The 18,237-nt window shown below is 61.1% G+C and overlaps 1 protein-coding gene across 26 annotated transcripts in view; it reads right to left on the bottom strand.

The window, feature by feature from the left end:
- Nucleotides 1–18,237, bottom strand: part of MCF2L (MCF.2 cell line derived transforming sequence like) — a 179,560-nt gene that overhangs the window by 54,435 nt on the left and 106,888 nt on the right. For 25 of the 26 annotated variants that reach the window (XM_014854901.3, XM_070520179.1, XM_070520186.1 and 22 more), the window contains 2 exons: nt 12,461–12,544; nt 6,917–7,031 (listed from right to left, as the gene is read on the bottom strand). In XM_014854901.3, coding sequence (XP_014710387.2) covers nt 6,917–7,031; nt 12,461–12,544 — 199 coding nt within the window. Of the gene's footprint in view, nt 1–6,916; nt 7,032–9,287; nt 9,312–12,460; nt 12,545–18,237 lie in introns of those variants that run through there. The other variant, XM_070520191.1, reaches the window with a different exon arrangement.

Below are 18,237 nucleotides of genomic sequence, written 5' to 3'. Positions count from 1 at the left end.
TGTAATGCCGCCCCCCCCCGCCCCCGCCATTTGCCTTGTGCTAGACTCAGAGGCGGTGCACAAAGAGCACGTTAAGTGTAAAAGAAATCAAATGGTGACTGCTCCTTCTTTTCCTAATTGGGTAATTTCTATCGGCATAAACATGCTGTTATTTCTTTCATCTTGATAGAGAATTTCGTCTGCCTCCTCTCACCACCTCCTCTCACTGCCCATTCCTCTGCTCCCTTTAGTAGCAGAATCCTGGAAGGACGTGTCTACACCCATTGCCTCAGACCCTGCTCCTCCCATTATTGTTAAATTTACTCCAATCAACATTTTGCTCCCAACTTTCCATGGAAACGGTTCTTGTGAGCGGTCCCAAAGGCCTACCAACCTTCCAACCTATGGGGAGCCCCCACAGCCCTACAGAATCTGGGGGTAGCCTCCCGCTCCTGAGACCCCAGCTAAGGGCTAGTTCCCCTCCCCCCCGCTGTGTTCCGCCTCCCCCTGCCCTCCTCCAGCTGGAACACCTGGGGCACCTCCTCTGCCCACCACCCCACTCCTGGGGGCCTCACCACCCAACTGCCCACGACTCCCAAATCTACACCCCAGAGCTCCAGACACACACACGGGCCTTGCCTGACCTGACAGCCCCCCTGACGTCCAAGTGATGTCTCAAACCAGACTCGACCCTCCTAGCTGCTCCTGCCCTCCCTCAATCCTTCGGGCTTCCCCAATCCCGTCCTCCCGCCTCGCACCCTGCATTCCCGCCTCCCTCCTCCCCACATCCAGCAGGAAGTCCCTGGGCTTCTCCTCAAAAAAAGGCTGGAAACCATATTCGCCACCCGCACAGCTCCCTCCAGGTCCTGACGTCACCATCTCCCCAGGCCCGCAGCCCCCACCCCTCCCGTCGGCCCTGCTCTGGCCAGCTCTTCAAGTCAGGTCATGGTCCCTTTGTCCCATTTCACTGAGAACAAAGCCCCCCTTTAAAGGGGGTCACCATTCCACAGTGTCAGGGGGCCCCTGACCCTTCCCTCACCTCCCAACTCTGTCCCCGGATGCCACACCCCTCCCTCACTCTGCTCCTGCTCCCTGGTGCCTGTGCTGCAAAAGAATATGACAGAAGACGCCTCCTGGTCTCTGTGGGGACTGTCCCCATGACTGAGTTCCCTCCTGGGGGTCTCTGTGGGGACTGTCCCCATGACTGAGTTCCCTCCTGGGGGTCTCTGTGGGGACTGTCCCCATGACTGAGGGCTCCTCCTGGGGGTCTCTGTGGGGACTGTCCCCATGACTGAGTTCCCTCCTGGGGGTCTCTGTGGGGACTGTCCCCATGACTGAGTTCCCTCCTGGGGGTCTCTGTGGGGACTGTCCCCATGACTGAGGGCTCCTCCTGGGGGTCTCTGTGAGGACTGTCCCCATGACTGAGTTCCCTCCTGGGGGTCTCTGTGAGGACTGTCCCCATGACTGAGTTCCCTCCTGGGGGTCTCTGTGAGGACTGTCCCCATGACTGAGTTCCCTCCTGGGGGTCTCTGTGAGGACTGTCCCCATGACTGAGTTCCCTCCTGGGGGTTCCTGTGAGGACTGTCCCCATGACTGAGTTCCCTCCTGGTCTCTGTGGGGACTGTCCCCATGACTGAGGGCCCCTCCTGGGGGTCTCTGTGGGGACTGTCCCCATGACTGAGGGCCCCTCCTGGGGGTCTCTGTGGGGACTGTCCCCATGACTGAGTTCCCTCCTGGGGGTCTCTGTGAGGACTGTCCCCATGACTGAGTTCCCTCCTGGGGGTTCCTGTGAGGACTGTCCCCATGACTGAGTTCCCTCCTGGGGGTTCCTGTGAGGACTGTCCCCATGACTGAGGGCCCCTCCTGGGGGTTCCTGTGAGGACTGTCCCCATGACTGAGTTCCCTCCTGGGGGTCCCTGTGAGGACTGTCCCCATGACTGAGTTCCCTCCTGGGGGTTCCTGTGAGGACTGTCCTCATGACTGAGGGCCCCTCCTAGGGGTCTTTGTGAGTAGTCTCCCCAATACTCGGGTCCCCTCCTAGGGTTCTGTGAGGGCTGTCCCCATGACTCAGGGTCCCTCACCTCCTTTAAGTCACCTTCTCACAGGGCTCCTCTCTGACTGCCCCTCTGGCGTCCCTCACCTCCTTTTTCCCTTTTCTTCCTGTTTCATAAACACATCCCTGTCATGTCTTGTTTAATTTACAGGCAACGTGAGCAGCAGGAGTTTCTCTCTTTGTCACTGGGGGGTCCACGTTGCCCAGCACACAACTCCAGATGGGAGAGCTGTCAGAGCCTCTCCCCCTGATTCTCTCTCAGTCGTGGAACTGTCTGTAGGGAGGTCAAGGGTCGCTTCTGGGGCAGGGCGTGCGGCTCACTGTCACTCGTCACCAGTCCCTGGCGTGGCCCCACCTGCACCTGGCAGATGGTGGCCAACGAGCCCCATTAGGAACTGCAAGGGTCCTAAGCACGTGTGTGGTGATGCCACCCTCCAACCACGACGGGTGCGCACAGGGACCCCCCACGGGTGGCCAGCACACTGGCTGGACAGCAGCTGGTATGCTGACCATAAACCATGAAGTCCTTCCACACGCACCTGATTGAGTCACTTTTCAAAAGACCGACAATACAATCCATTTCCACGTGCGTCAGATGCACCTGCGCCAAGCCCGCCTCCTCTGCTCGTATTTCAGAGGGAGCGTGGCTGCCAATCAGACATCAGGGCTCACAGGGGTCACCTGTCCTTCACGCATCCTAACGGGAGGAGCGCGAAGTCAGCAGCAATGGACTCTTTAAAGGATAAAGTTACACCTCGTTGAGGAGCTGCGAGAGTCCACGTCCCCGAGATCCGTCCGCTTGACGGCACCGGCTCTAACCCTCGCTCCTCCTGGGGCTTGCTGGCTCGGCAGCTCCCTGGATGAGCCGGGCCAGAGGCCTGCCTACGTGAGGAGTTTTCCCCCTTTCTAGAAGCAGCCTGCCCACCTCCCCCGCTCCAGGTGGTTCAGGATGGGCGACAGGACTGACCGCAATGGACGCCGTGTCCTGCAGGGGGCAGCGCGCCTCTCCCCTGTAAATGGGGCGCATTTGGGGGACGTTCGCCAGGTCCCCACAGAGAACAAGGGGGTTGCCCCACATGTGGGTGCTGCTCAGTAGGGGGCAGCCTGGGCCACTGCAGCTGCTTCTGGACGCGTCCCAGTGTCACCGTCTGCCCCCAGCATGAGCTGTCCCCTGTCCTGAGACACGGCCGCACCGACACCACTTTTCTTCCAGACACACAGTGTTTCTCCCCGACGCTGTCCGTGAGCTCTCTGGGATGCAACTGCGTGTGAGCTGCTGGAAGGCGGCATTTGTTTCTTTAGAACTTCACCAAAAACCAGTCCCTCCTTCTGAGATGGCAGCTGGACTGCACCCCCTCAAGGTTCACAGATGATGTTGGGGCCGATGGGCTGGGGTCCTACACCAGGGGCGGCCCGGATCCTCATGGTTCTGCCAGGGCAGCCACGCACGGGCCGCCCAGCTCCCTCTCTCAGTGGGCCTCCAGGTTCGTGGGGCACTGCTGCTGTCTCCTGAAACGATGGACGTGTTGGGTTTTATTGTTCAGGAGTTTTGCTTCTGGATGAAAAGGGTGCAGTGGGTCTGACGGGGCCAGATGCACCCGTCCAGCTTCCGAGTCCCTTAGCATCCTCAACGGGAGAGGAGAGAAGCTCAGATGGAGCACAAGCCCACTGCCCATGCATGCTCTTCTCCCTGGAAACAGAGCCTGCGGGTCTGGGCTTCAAATACTCAGGCCGGCCTTCCGGCCCCTCCTGAAGCTCGGGTGCCACAAAGCGGAGAACGCAGTCAGTCCTGTGCCCCAGGGGAAAATGTGCGTCTCCTGCCCTCCGACCTTGCAGACAAAGCGTGCATGTGATCTCGGAGGTCGGCGTTTTGAAAGGCTCCATTCTCTTGGGGATAAGAACCCCTTAAAATGAAAGAAGAGGGAAGTGCAGGCTGCTGTTCTGACAGGAGAGGAGACGAGCCGCCAGTGAGAGACGGTGGGAGGGAGCCCTTGGCCCGTTCGGCGGCTAGGCGCCTGTGAACTTACTTTATTCGTCCACAAAGGACGTTTGTTTGTCCAGCAAATATTTACCAAGGAGCCATGTGCCTGCTCCCAGCACCTGTGACACAGGCAGACACAGACCAAAACCAAGCTGTGAGGCAACAAGGACTGCTGGAGATAAGCCCCACCAAGCCAACAAGCTGGGTGGGCGAGGAGGCAGGGAGGAGGGGTGAGCTTCTTTCTGTAGGTGGGCATGATGGAGGACTGCCCTGAGGAGGTGGCCTGGAGTGTGAGAGGGAGCCATGTCCAGAGACCTGGGCTGAGGGACAGCAAGTGCAAAGGCCCTGAGGCCAGAAGGTCTGAGGATCAGCAAGACCAACGAGGGTGGTGACCCCCCCAGGAAGAGACAGTGACAGCCCAGAAGGTCCCGAGAGGGCGTTAGGGACCCAGCTGCCCTCCAAGCATCCTGCCTGCCTGAGGGAAGAAGGCGCCTCTGATGAGGCTCAGAACGCTGGACATTCACATTTCCAGACACAAATGGACTCTCTGACTCTAAACCTAACAGTGGCCAGAAAACCTGAGTCTCCCCTGCAGGGGGAGGACTGACCCCTGAACACACTTCAGGTGGCAGTGGGGGACCAAAGAGAGCCTGTGACCTGGGCCGCTCGTTCAGCCTGGTGCTGAGCCGTCACTGCAGGGAGGCCACCACCACCCGCATGGGGCACCGAGTTCCAGGTGTGCCAGGTCCCAGCTGGCGTTCGGGAACCGTGACTACAGACACAGAGAGGGCTCAAGGTCAGTTTTAATCTCAGGACTTTGGATCTGAGATCCCTAAGTGGGTAAGAGGAGAACAGAATGGAGAGAAAATGAGACGGGCAGTGAGGCGGCCACAGAAGGTTCTAGAACCACTCCATCAACAAAGGTGGTGGAGCCCATGTGAGCACTGAGCTCTCTCAGCTTCCACAGACAGCCCCAAATCCTTCAGGTTCGGGCCAGTTAGGGTTCAGGAACAGTGAGTAGGTAACTGAGTGACTCCAAATATCTTCTAAAAGGAAATGAGTAGGAGGAAGTTAGAACAAAGAGCAGTGACCCCAGCTCATGGCTGGAAGGTGGGGGCACCCAGCGCAGCTCCGGGATCCAAGAAGAGATTCAGACCACTGCACACCGAGGGTTCACCAGGAGCTCCGACCTCCCCTGGACGAGGAACTGCCCCGCCCCAGCAGACGTCCCCGTGGGGAGGCTGAGGCGCGGTGCAGGAGCCCTGCCTCCGGGGGACCAGCCTGACCGCACAGGGCGCCCACAGTCACAGCCCCAAGCGTGGGCGTCTGGTCTTCTTGTAAAGTCGCTTCACCCCCTAAAACCACCGCTGAGTTCAGTCATTCACGCTCAGATGGCCGCCCCTCTTTGCTGGTCAGCTGGCCCCAGTGTGGCCCCACCGCCAGGGGCTCGTGCAGCGTCTCTGTCCAGTAACCGGACACACCTGGCGCCACAGCCACGATCCCGGGTTCCCACCCCAAGGGGAGCCCGTGTCTTCTGGGCGCTTTCCAGACGCATGATCTTACTAGAGTGCTGTCACTCCTGAGGTCGGGTGGCCTCCTCTACAGACTGGGTGTGACAGCCGCTCCCTGTCTCCGTACCTTTGGGGCCAAGGGAGAAAACAGATGGAGACCCTTCGCAGCCTGGTGGTCCCCACCATGAAGCACGTCCCTCAGCCCCTTGAGGGGCACAGCCGGCCACAGGGGCCCTCATGGAAGGCCGCTCGGCTCCCAGGGTGACCACTGTCCCTCCCAACTCAGCTTGGCTGCCCGGGGCCTGGCACACTGAGGGGTACCGAGACAGAAAGGTCAACAGAGACGGTGACCTCAGGCCACACCCCGTGTGACCTAGGCACAGAGCACCCACGCTTCTCCTGCCAAGTGACCGCTCACCGCTCACGTCTGTGCGGAGGGCTCCCCCAGCTTAGCCGGCCTCCCTTCCTCCACTGGGCAGGTTGCTAGAAGAATCTATGCCCCCCCTGATGGTGGTGAACAGTTGTTACTGGTCAGCGGCTTTTCCGTGACAGGTGTCAGCTGATTAACCTTTCCGTCTGTTTTCTAGATTAGACTAATCGTGGAGCCCTAGCTGCCAGATTCTGAACCGGGTCCTTGAGGGCGGTGAGGGCTGAGGAGCATCCTCGAGCACCCAGGGGCCCGAGCTTCGTTCCTCGCACAGTCTCCCTGCTCTCGTTTACGTAGCAGGAGGAAGAAATCGTCACCTCAAGGCACTCCCGTCCTCACACGGCGTGCTAGGCACTGAGCCCTGGACAGAGGTCCGCGTCCCCACCACTCCTGAGGGCGAGGGGCATGAGGCCAACCCTGCCACGTGGGGTCTGACCCCCGACGTGGAGGCTGACGCAGCCCAGCGCCCCCGGGAGACACAGAGGCAGGATCCCTAACTTTCTGGGGGACGGGTCCAGCACTGCTCGTAATAAAACAGCACCAGGCCCAGACAGCCGCCTCTGGGGTCAGCTGTCCCCTGGGAAGGACGGGAGGAGGCCTGGCCCTCGGGGACGGTGAGGGGGCCATGGAGGTCAGACCCCCATCCGGAGGGTCTCATGGCCACTCCGCGTCACAGCCTCCGTCTCCCTCGGTCACCGGCTCCTCAAAGGGAGGGCTGTGCACCTTCCCCACGGGAGGAAACATCCTGGGCTCAGCTGGACCCCGGGGCTGGGGGACAGGCCGGAGCTGGACATCACCACAGGGGAGGTGAAGGATGTGGCCCCGGGGCCGGAACCAGCGGATTCCTCCACTGCTCATCTGCGTGACCTCGTGCAGGCCCCCAACCTCCCCTCGGCCACCGCGTCCTCACAGACGCTCGGCCCTTTGTGAGCCGCGTCAACCCCCCAGGAAACAGCGACACGCACCTGGGGATGCTGGTGAGATAGGTCATGACATTCTGGAACTCCTTGTCTGGGACGTCGCTGAAGGCCGGGTAGTCCGGGAAGGTGATGACGGGGCTGCCGTCCTGCCCCCGCCCGCCTGTGGAGAGAGCAGAGCAGCTCGTAACACGGGGTCCCCACTCCACACGCCAGCAGACTTTCCGCGAGCACTGAGTCCTCCACCTAAAATCGAGCGCGTTCCTCAACGTCAACCTCTTTTATTATGAAACAAATGCCTGCTGCTGAAGGAAGTACTTGGAATGCGTGAAAAAGTGAGACAAATTAAAACAGTCGCCCACTATCTGCCACCACGAGGCAGCCAGCATCACACGCGCTCGTTCCCCCAAAGTGCTTCTGTGCACCTTCCTACCTGACGGGACTGGGTCGAGCACAAAGCTGGCATCCTGCCTCTCTCCTAACGTCGCGACTACAGTTTCCTGTGCTTTGTACGTGGCGTGGCCGATATTTTAAACACTGCCTAACGGTCCACGCAGGCTGAGCCCTAACGACTCACTAGGGCTCCGGGAGGGTGTCTGCTGGTTTCTCCGACCTTCCGCTTGGTAGGCAATTCCGCTCTGAAGGGGCCCTTCGCATCGTGAGGGGAGGGGAGGGTACAGGTGGAGCCAGGGGGCTCCTCCAGGGGAAGGCACACTGGAGAATTTCACCAGGAAAAACAGAGACAGCGCCTGAGGCATCAGGACCAGTGGCCAGGGGTGCGTGTGGGGGTTTGGAACATGAGGGCGGCTCCAGTCAGATGAGCCCCTGGGAAGGGCCGAGCTCACAGGGGAAGGCTGTGGGCTCACTCTGATACACACTCGGTCTGAACCATCCCACAAACATCCAGAGAAGCAGCGGAGAGGGCAGGAGGGGCGGACAGGCTGGAGTTGCTGGGCCTGGCTGCAGGTCTGCCGAGGAGTCCCGGGCGGCCGGATAGGCCACCACTGCGCCCTGGAGGGACGGGGTCCATCTCTCTCCCCTTGGAACCCGAGTCCAGGCTGATGCCCTGTTCTACCCGTCGGATGCGGCAGAGGGATGCTGTGTCGCTGCCCAGGCCAGGCCGAAAGACACTGCCGTGTCCGCCCTCCCTGCTCGGGGCCCCGCCTGGAAGCCTGCCATCGCGTGGGCAATGGCCTCGCATCCACCAGCCTCGAGGAGGCCAGCACACAGCTGGTGGGTGGGCGACGTGGAGGGGCCTGGGGGTGCCACATGTGTGAGTGAAGCCCCCCAAAATCCAGCCGGACCCCCAGGTTGGTGCAGCCGGGGAACCACCCCAGCCCAGCCACGTGGGGCGAAAGACACCCTCAGCCAAACCCTCTCTGAACCCCGACTCACAGGATTACAAGTCAGTCAGGAAGTGGGGCTGTTTCAAGCTGGCTAAGTTTTGGGTGGTCTGAGCATCGACAGACAGTCTCATCGGGGCCGTGTGGCCGTGGCTGCTGCCGCCGTCCGGGTCTCACTGAGCAGATGGGGTGGCGTGCCTGCAGGGGGCCACACAGCAGCCTCCTGCCACACCACGCGCTCACTGGGGGCACCGTGTCCCCAAGCACTTTCCAGGTGGTTTTACGCCTTCAACCTGATTACGTTGAAGACTGACAGCAATGAGTGTCGGTGGACGCTGACATAATTACCCTATAAAACCAAACCCTCCGGGGTATTCGGTCTGTAAGAGCCAAGAGAGCAGATTCCTCCTCAGGGAAAACAGCCCGCAGTGGGGGCCGGGCCGGGGCTCAGGGGTCAGCTGCACCAATGCCGACACTCACGGGAAGGGACCTGGTGGAGCAGGGACATGGGAGGGAACCACCTGGGGAGGAAGCCGTCCTGGGGAGTGGGCATGTCCAGCGGCGTCACTCGGCCTGACATGGCGGGACTGAGCGAGTCCCTGGGAGTGGAGCCCATGGACCCACCAGGTGGCAGCGAGTCCCGCCAGGGAGCTGACCCGTGTTGGTTCAGCAGGCGACACGGCCCCATGGTGGGTGATGGGGACACGGTCCTGTGAGGGCGCCGGGGGCACATGGTGAGAGGTTCCGCAACCTCGGTCTTACCCAAGCTCATGGGAACCCACCCCACACGCAGTCCCGTTCCTTGACATAAAGGGTTTCTCACCAGCCTTCACGGCCCATCCTCTCCCAGCCGCAGGGCTCCCGATTACAGGGCCTCACAGTGAGCCCACGTCCACAAACCCCGCAAATCCACATGACTCGTGTTCCCATCATACCCGAGGGCAGCTGTTTTCTCTCAAAACATTGTACGCAGAGTGCGGGTGGGGCTGAGGGTGAGTTCGGCTGAGCCCCAGGGCGCGAGGGCCTCTCCAGGCTGGCTGAGCAGAAAGCAACATTGGGGGAAACAACGGGCTTACCCACGCCACGGCCCAGGAATCTTCCGGAACCCCTCTTGGGATTCACCTTGAGACACTTCCCCGTATCTGGCAACAGCAGATCCTCCTGTTAAAACTGATTTATTCCTTAAAAAGAGTCATTTGCAGTTAAGTTGCTGATTAGGGCGAACGGTGTTGTCCGTGGTCAGCAAACAGAACACGATTAAAGCCCCTGCTCCTGTCATTTCCCTTCCAAAGGGGCTGTTAGGAGCTTTAAGGGATGGCCTTCAGGAAGCAAGCGCGGCCCGCGGGGTGCCCATCCTGAAGGAGGAGCGTGTGGCGAGCCGTGTGAGGTGCCTTCCACCCGACGCTCAGCAGACAAAGGCAGAGCAGACTCTGAGATGAGAACCTGGTTCCAAGCAGACGGTTGTCCTGTTTTCTGCTTGTTTAATCAGGAATAAAGCCCCAGAGATGGTCGGGTTAGCGGTCCAGGGCGGGGAGGACAGCGTGGAGGTGGGACCAGAGGGCCTCCCGGAAGGATCACGGGGCACATGCATTGGCCAGTGGGAAGCTCGCACCCTTGTTGCTGCAGAAGCTGAGTCGCAGGGCAGCGGGCGAGGGCCGGAGCTCGGAGATGAAGACACTCCTGTGGGGTCAGAAACGGCTCTGTGGGCAGCAGCTTCAATTCGAAATGTCACAGGCAGCCGGGCTACAAACAGTCCCTCAGGGGGAGGCCACCAGAGGGCCGAAACAAGGGCAGAGCTGGGTCCACTCTGTCCACACCAGGGTGCTCAGCCCGGGGCACTGGCAGAGTCGGGGCACAGTCTCGGCTGTCGCACTGGTGGGGGTGCTGCTCCTTGTCCTACAAAGTGAGGACGGACCCCCTAGGGGACAGTGACCCCATGGGAAACATCAGTGGTGCCGGCTGAGCAGCCCTTTCCTTCAACCTTCCTACACACATCCCACATTGGAGTGGGGCATCCCAGGCAGGGGGAGACATCCCGGGGGGGGACATCTTAAGTATGTGGGGACATCTCAGGCAGGGGGTGACATCCCAGGCACGAGGGGACATCCTAGGTACGGGGGAACGGCAGTTTGCGCTTGGGTGGGGCAGCGAGGGCATGATAACTAGCCGGAGTCTCTTATGTTAAAGGCTGAACGCCCCAATTTCCTGATGGCGGGTGGACGGAGGGGGTCAGGGGAGGAGGGAGACTCCCCCCGGGCTGTGTTGAGAACCCGCAGTTTCCACGAGCCGTGACGAAAACCCAGGACTGTCCAGGCTCGTTTCAGACATTTAAGCTTGTCATGTTGCGCTCATTTTCCAACAAATTCCCACAAACTTGCCGACGTAAACCAGTACCAACGGTCAGCTCAGCTGTGTGGGTCGGGAGCCACGGCTTGCTCAGTGGTCTCTGCTCAGGCTCTCGCTGGCCAAATCGAGGTGTCAGCCGGGCCTGTGGTCTCACATGAGGTCATCCCACAGGCCCATTCAGGTGCTGGCGGAATTCAGCCCCTGGGTTGTAGGACTGAAGTCCCCGAGTTCTTGCCGACGTTGCTCTCAGCCCCCAGAAGCCCCCACATTCCTTGCCGTGAGGCCCCCACCACCTTCAAGGCGGGTGGTGGGGAATCTGTCACGTCAAATCCCTCGCACTTGGAAGCCCTGGTGCAGGAGGAGCCTGGTCGTTTTGAGGGCTCAGCTGATTAGGTCAGGCCCACCGAGGGTGACCTTACAGCCAGCTGATTTGGGACCTTAACTACATCTGCAAAATCTCCTACCCAAGCACCTGGATGGTGTTCGAACAACAGAGAAAAGGTGTGTCTGGGGTCGTTGGGCCGTTACGGGGTTCTGCCTCCTCCCCAGGCACCAATGGGATAACCGTGTGATGCGAGGCGGCACCAGGATTACAACCTGGAAGAAGGTCAAGGTCATGAGTCTGGGTGACCAGTGCACTAAGCTGTGAGCCTTTCAGGGTCCTACAGCGGTATGAAGAGGCTGGGAGACTTGAAGGAACCAGCCAAGGATGGCAGCTCCTTCTCTATGTGTTTCGCTGCATCGGCCATGACCCTTGTCCTGTTGGGGGACTGTCATTCCTCTGTAGGGGACCCCATTTCCCCTGCCTCCTCCACGAGGCCAGGCCCCTCACAGCGATGGCTCCACTGTGAAGACCAACAACGTCATCTCGCAGTGGAGAATTGCTCCCAGGCTCCAGGCTCCTGCCCACAATCCTGAGTTCTCACTGAGGCACGAGAACTTGAGCAAAACCTCAGGGCTGCCCATTGCGGGGCAGGTCGGGCAGAATCACGAAGGCCGGCTGAGAGAAGCTCCTGGCACAGGGCCAGGCAGATGGGCCCGGAAGGGGAGGGTGGCCCTGGGGGTGCAGGGCTGGCTCTGGGGGCTCAGGAGGGAACCCTGACCCACTGGTCCAGGGCAAAGGGCCGGCTATGCGGGGGCTGAGGTGGGCAAAGGGTGAGCCGACTGCCAGCCTAAGGAACACGTGCGTATCTTTTCCAGACTGAGCCGTGGTGGGAAGCCTCGCCCAGATGGAGGGTGACCACGCAGCCCCAAGGGCGAGCTGCAGCCGGCGCAGTTGTCACGCCCTCGCAGCCTCGATGCACCAGCACCGGCCAGCAGCTGGGGTTGCGCAGCATGGCCAGCAGACAGGACATCCCCACACTGGGGAGGTGGGACCCGGACCTGAGAGGAGGGTGGCAGCCGGATGGGGGATGGGGACACAAAGTGACCCCAGGACAGGCCTGGGACAGTGCCAGCCCTTGCCCACGTCAGCCACATTCCAGGGCCCTCTCCTGAGGACGGAGCTGCAGAAGCCAGACGCGCTCACTCAGAAGCCCCAGCCTCTGACGCTGCAAGAATACGCTGACTGGCCACATCGCCCTGTTCCTGCCTGACCTGTTGCAGGAAAACTCCAGATCCAGGGGACCAGGGCCAGGAGCACTTGGGCTGCGTCCCTCTCGGAACCCTGACTGACCACTGGCTCGTCCCGAGGCTGCTTGCCAATGAGCGCTGAGACGTCTCCTGACGGGCCCCGCCAAAGCATCTTGGGCCCCTGGTAAAACCCAAAGCAGGCGCCAGCACGGGCTGTTCCAGTTTCCCCCACATGGAACAGGTCCACTAAGGTCACGGAGCACCAAGGGGAGGCAGACCCCTGGCCGTGTAGAGCCCCTCCTTCCCGGCCCCGGTCCGGCCAGGCACTCACCGGACAGATAGGCAAAGCGCTTCCTCAGCTGGTCCTGGATGTCGGCGGCGCAGAGCGGGGTGATGTCCTGGTGCATGATTTCATCTGCAGGGAGAGCAGACGGACACACCGTCATGCGGAGGAAACTGCCTGGCCCGCTACGAGTCTGGTCAGCCCCACGCCAGCCACGCACCAGCAAACACCCAAGGGGCAGCAGTCATGTGCTCGGAAATAGGAATTCCAGTTTCCAACACGCAGAAACCTTTGTTTCTCCGAGAACAAAACGCTGTGTGCTGAGTGACTCATCAATATTTAAAATGTGGTGTGTCAGAGGCACAGAGAGAGTGAGGGAGGGCCCGAGGAGGGACAGGGAGGGACAGGCGGCAGAAGGGGAGGCCGGAGAGCGGGACGGCTGGGACGCCTGTGACAGGGGCCTGACTCCCGAGACGAGCAGTCAGCGAGCTGCACTGAGAACAGACACCGTGCTGGGTCCCCACACGTGTGAGAAGTGGTCCCGGCAAGTCCTGGGGCCTCCCTGGCCGCCTGTGCAAGGACTTGCTGGTCAGGGAGGGGACCAGCCTCTCTAGTGGGTCCTCGGCCCCCGGACACACACGTGAGGAACAGGCAGAGGCCTGTGCCACACATGGGGCCTCGCTGCCCACCTGGCACTGAGGACAGCACCGAGCTGCGTCCCTGAGCCCAAAGCGGACGGTGAAGACGACTTGGCAGTCTGCAGGCTGCAGGTTCTGGACCAGGGATCTGGGAGTAACCTGGCCGCACCTCCAGCCACGCCCTGGAGGCATCGACTGGGAGCGAGAAGGTTCATAAGACTCCAGGGAAACCTCCATCCAGGGCGTCGGCAGGGGGACCAGGAGCCGGCGTGCCCCAGGGTCTGCGGCCTATCTGAGCAGACACCAGGCTAGCTGTCACGTGGCTGACGGCCAGTGTCTTATGTCCCCAGACCCCAGCTGTATGGGAAAACCTGCGGTCCTGAATATTAACACAGTTTCTCTGAAGAGAGTCATGACTCACTCTGACGATCTGCAAGTCGCTTAAAGGTGGGCTCCTCTACCCCAGTCTAAGACGCAGGCCCCCAACAGCCTGGGATGCGCACACGGAGCTCTTCCACCCTGAAAATTCCAGCGGAGGCAGCGAAATGCTCTCCGTGCCAACCAGCCTTGACCCTGCTCTTCCAGTCTCGCAGACAAGCAAGTGTGAACAGGTGACAGTCAGACACGCAGGCGGCCCCACAGATCCCGGTGGTGTCATGTGTGAAAATGGCAACCATGACAACGGGCCTGCCCTGGGCTCTGCCTGTGCTGACGAGCAAGTGACCAGGCCAGGGCGCCTGGACTGGCCAGGGCCCCACAGGGCGGCTGCAGCATTCAGGGTCAGGAAACGAACATCAGGGAATGCGCATCAAACTCAACAGGTCCCTGGCCTCCCCCGGGCAGCCGGGGCGGCACGCCACCTCCCCGCGAAACGTCTCAGAGGCTTTCTCTGGTGGGAGGAAAACAGGGCTGGAAACACCCGCTCGGGGAGAGCCGGAACTACTGGTTCAGGTCCCAGATGAGGTGATCGTGGCCGTCCACACCTCATGGGCATGGAATGTGCTCGCTGGGACCGATACGCAGCTGGTTCGGGGGCTGCCAGCTGGTTCGGGGGCTGCCGGCTGATTCCACGCTGCGTTTTCCTTCTCCCGACTACCAAATACAGAACCCGCACTCCCTTTCCTCAGACTCAACCTCTGCAACCCGGGCAGCACGTCACCAACATGCAGGCCCCAGAGCAAGGGGCGCTCTGAGCCTGGAGACATTCCAGGGGCAGCGGAAGCGGCAGGACACAGTGGCGGGCAGGGCCTTCAACAGGCGGGGCCCACCATCGGTGACGAGGCGGATGCTGGGCCATGATCCTGGGGAACCCGCCCTGGCTCTCGAGCTCTCCCGCCAAGACTCAACGCCCAGATGTCGCCAACTCAGAGAAGAGATGCGTGCGAGGCACTGACGGTGGGACGTCCACGTCATTCTGAGACTTGATTCTGATCCCAGAGCCCTCGGTGGAGCCCCTCCTCCCTCGAGCAGACCCTCATCCAGAACTCACTGACGGGCACCCTGGGCTGCCTGTCCTCGGTGTCCAGCTCCCCCAATGGCAGGCGGCGTTCCCCCGTGTCCGAGAGAACTGATATTACTGACCCTTCCGGTACCTTCTGTGATCCAGCAACAGGCTCACTGGCTGGACCATCATCATCGTGAATTTGGTTCCATCGAGGCACGTCTGTGGGGCCTCCTCACCCACCCTCCTCTCCAGGCGCTGGTCACCTCGCATTCTAGGAGTTCCTCAAATGGGCTGAGGTCCTTCCAGCTTCAGGGCCTTTGCACAAGCTGCCCCTCTGTAATGCTCTCCCATCTCTGCCAGTCTAGTCTCACTTTCCGGCTTCTGAGCATCACCCGGAATCCAGCTAATTCGGCAGAGGTCCCTCTGCTGTCACATAGGCCGGTCCCCCTACCTCTCGCTTATCGCAGGCCCTCAGGGCACAGACCGGGAGCCCCAGACCACAGACGGCCACAGTGCGTCCACCCCCAGGCTGCGGCTGCAGAGCCCGACACTGCACTTCCTGCGGCAGAACTAACTCTGAGGCTGTGCCTTGGACCAAACCCCTACTTTAGGTTGAAAAACAGAGTAACTCTGCACACAGCATGTTGGAAACCGCACAAGGGTGGGCCCCACTGACGGACACACATCTTAAATAGCCACCGACCGTTCCTCGTACAGTGGAAACAAGGAAGGACGTCTTCCCACGGGTGCTAAGGCCCTCGACCTCCACGGCCACGTGGCGCCTCCTGTGGACAGCGGGCCCTGAGCGCAGAGTACCCGGGCACGTCCCCGTCCGCACTGTGACCCTGCACCTTCCTCTCACCAGGACAGGTGGTGTTGCTCTCTGTGCTGATGGGTTTGCAGGCTCTTCGTCCACTCTACATAGTTCATGGAGGAGTCACCCTGCGACCCCGCGCAGACGGAGATGGAGAAGCATGAGGGGACACCATCGTGCCTCCCCTGCCGTGTGTGTCTGGGGCTCTGGGGTCAGGAGTCTGGGACAGGAAGTGGGTCACCCACCCGCGGCTCAATGGCAGGGTCAGGCAGGGCCCAGCTCCTCACAGAGCGGCTCTGTGTGAGCACAAAGCCCCCCAGACAACCAGCACCGGCTCCCACATCCTGTCTCGCCAGACGTGAATGGAGACTCCAGGCAATTACCCCCTTGAGGACGGACGGCAGGAAGGGCCTCGACTCGGAGGGTGGGGGAGGACAGCGCTGCCCTTTGGGGCCCCCACAGGGCGGGGGGACAGGGGGGCCAGGCGCAGGGTCCATGGGCTGATGTGGCCCCTGCACCAGCTCTGGGAGCCCACCTGGGAGGCGGCTCTCTCGGGCGCACAGCAGGGACAACAGCCGGCTGACCCCTCCAGTGGGACTCACCCCCGGCTCGCGCTGTCTTGACTGTCCTGAGACCAGCTCGGTTCTAGGCGAGAACAAAGGGGGGAAACCCTGACCGCGGAAACTCATTCACACCACATCGTTGCCCGGAGCCTGGCTTGCCCGGGCTGCGGCCTCAGCGTCCAGGCGGTGGCACTGTTCTTCTATCTCAGATCTTTCATCCTGGAACAACTGGACAGCCCCAGGGGACTGCCTTCCTCTCGCCAACTGGCTGAGGGGTCTGCTTTATTTTAGGACAACCACTTCAGAGGGGACGCCGGGCAGCATCTCGCCCATCCCGTCCCCTCGAAGGGACATCTGAGCCTCTGCTTTGTTCAGAGTGGCCGTCTCAGGCAGCGAGGACACAAGTGGTGACAGGGGCTGGGGCAGATTTAAAGCTGGTGGGACCCTGAAAACCCACTTACAGATGCCCCGCATCCCGGGTCAGGGAGCCCCCGTGTGCAGGGAGTGGCTTCAACCCACGTTCAAAGTCCGGGCCCTGCTGGTCACTGGTGACCCTGGTGGCCGCTTGAAGAGAGACAGGAGCCTGAGAAAGGCTGCTCAAAGGGCTCAGCTGCTGGGGAGGGGCCTGGGCACGAAGCCCCTCAAGAGCTAACTCTCTTCTCTGGCTTCTGTCCGCCTCCAAGTCCACACCCAGAGGCTTCCATTTATTCTCAATAAAAACACAAAAGCGACGTCTTTTCACAGCCCCAGGTGGAGAGCCAGCGGGTTACTTCACCACCACTTGGGTGGGATCCCCATGCCGCCAAGCCCACCCAGGAACCTCCAACCAAGAGCGAGTGTGTGCGGCAGGAGGAAAGGAGGCCACGGGGTAAAGTCCACACTGAGCACGGAGGAGCCGTGTCCAGCGCCGTGGGTGGGGCACGTGGGCATCGCACCCGGCCAGCTGTCGGCATCCCCATGTTCGGGGCAGAGACCCTCCCTCCCTATTTATGTCCCAGGGAGGCCTGTGATGGCCACTCGAGATGCCTGAGGTTGGCAGTGACCTGGGTGCTGAATTTTCACGACACATCCTGTGTATTTTTAGTGGTCATTTGCTGTCGGATTAGGTGTAAATGTTCCACGTCACACACAAAGCATCGTTCACTCGCGTTGTTCACAAACGTTCTCTGATATGCTAATCTCAGAAAGCAGATCCTGATAAACCTTAAAACCAAAGGCCGCAGGCCGAGTGGTTAAGTTCACACACTTGCTCCGCTTCAGCGGCCCAGGGTTTGGCTCCTGGGCGCGGACACAGCACAGCTCATTAGGCCACATTGAGGCAGCGTCCCACATGCCACAACTAGAAGGACCCACAACTAAAACATACAACTATGTACTGGGGGGATTTGGGGAGGAAAAGAAAAAAAAGATTGGCAAGAGTTGTTAGCTCAGGTGCCAATCTTTAAAAAACAAACAAGCAAACATAGGCCACACATGAAAAGATGCTCAGCCAAAATCGTCATCAGGGAGAGCACGGCCCCCCAAGGAGGCGTGGGTCCACACGCACCCACTGGGTGGAACCAGGAAGCTGGACAGAATCAGAACTCTCCCGTGTGGGGGCGGGGCCAGCACACCACGCAGATCCCACCGGAAGCCCTTGGGCCCAGCGTGCCCCCGAGACCCCGCGAGCCCTCACGGCACAGCCTCCAGACCTGTGTCTTCCAGGGCCGGGCGCCCACCCAGCCCACCTGTCTGCCACCCAAGCCTGCGCAGGACTCCGCACCTCGCCGTGGCAGGTGCGCAGAAGCCACAGGAAGCGGGCCTCTCCACGCTGCGTGTTCTCTGTCCCGTCCCCCCCAAGCCGGCCCCACCGCTCAGGGGATCTCAGGCCAGGCCAGGGGTCACCCACAGAGATGCTGACGCTAAGGTCTGACGGACAACAGACCAGAGGTTGCGCTAAGGACACTCAGGGATGAAGACGTGTTTCTGTCCACTCACTCATCACACCCACTTTATGAGGGGCTCTGCCCTCGGAAAAGACCACCTGGGTGGCAGTTTGCCAGGCGGGCCTCGGGGTCCACCCTCTGCAGCCACACCGGGCCAGGCGCTGCATGGGGCCCTGGCTACAATGCCCCTACGCAGGCTTTACACCCCGGCTGTGGACATTCCCACCACGTGCTCTGGAAGCAACGTCTCAGCTTTGGGAGCACGTCCCGGGAAGTTAACTGCTACCTCCGCCCAGTCCCGCGGGAAGCAGAGCCTCAGCAGACCCTGGGCTCAGAGCCGCACGCCTCCTCTCTGCCAACGCAGACAACAGACCCCGCGGGCCGCAGAACCTTCCACACGGGCCCCCGGCAGCTCCAGCAGGGAGCATGGATGGCACACGG

Source organism: Equus asinus, chromosome 11 (assembly GCF_041296235.1).
Source record: "Equus asinus isolate D_3611 breed Donkey chromosome 11, EquAss-T2T_v2, whole genome shotgun sequence".
Lineage (NCBI taxonomy): Eukaryota > Metazoa > Chordata > Mammalia > Perissodactyla > Equidae > Equus > Equus asinus.
Note: the sequence above shows the minus strand (reverse complement) of the source record. Positions and strands in the feature narration are given on the sequence as shown.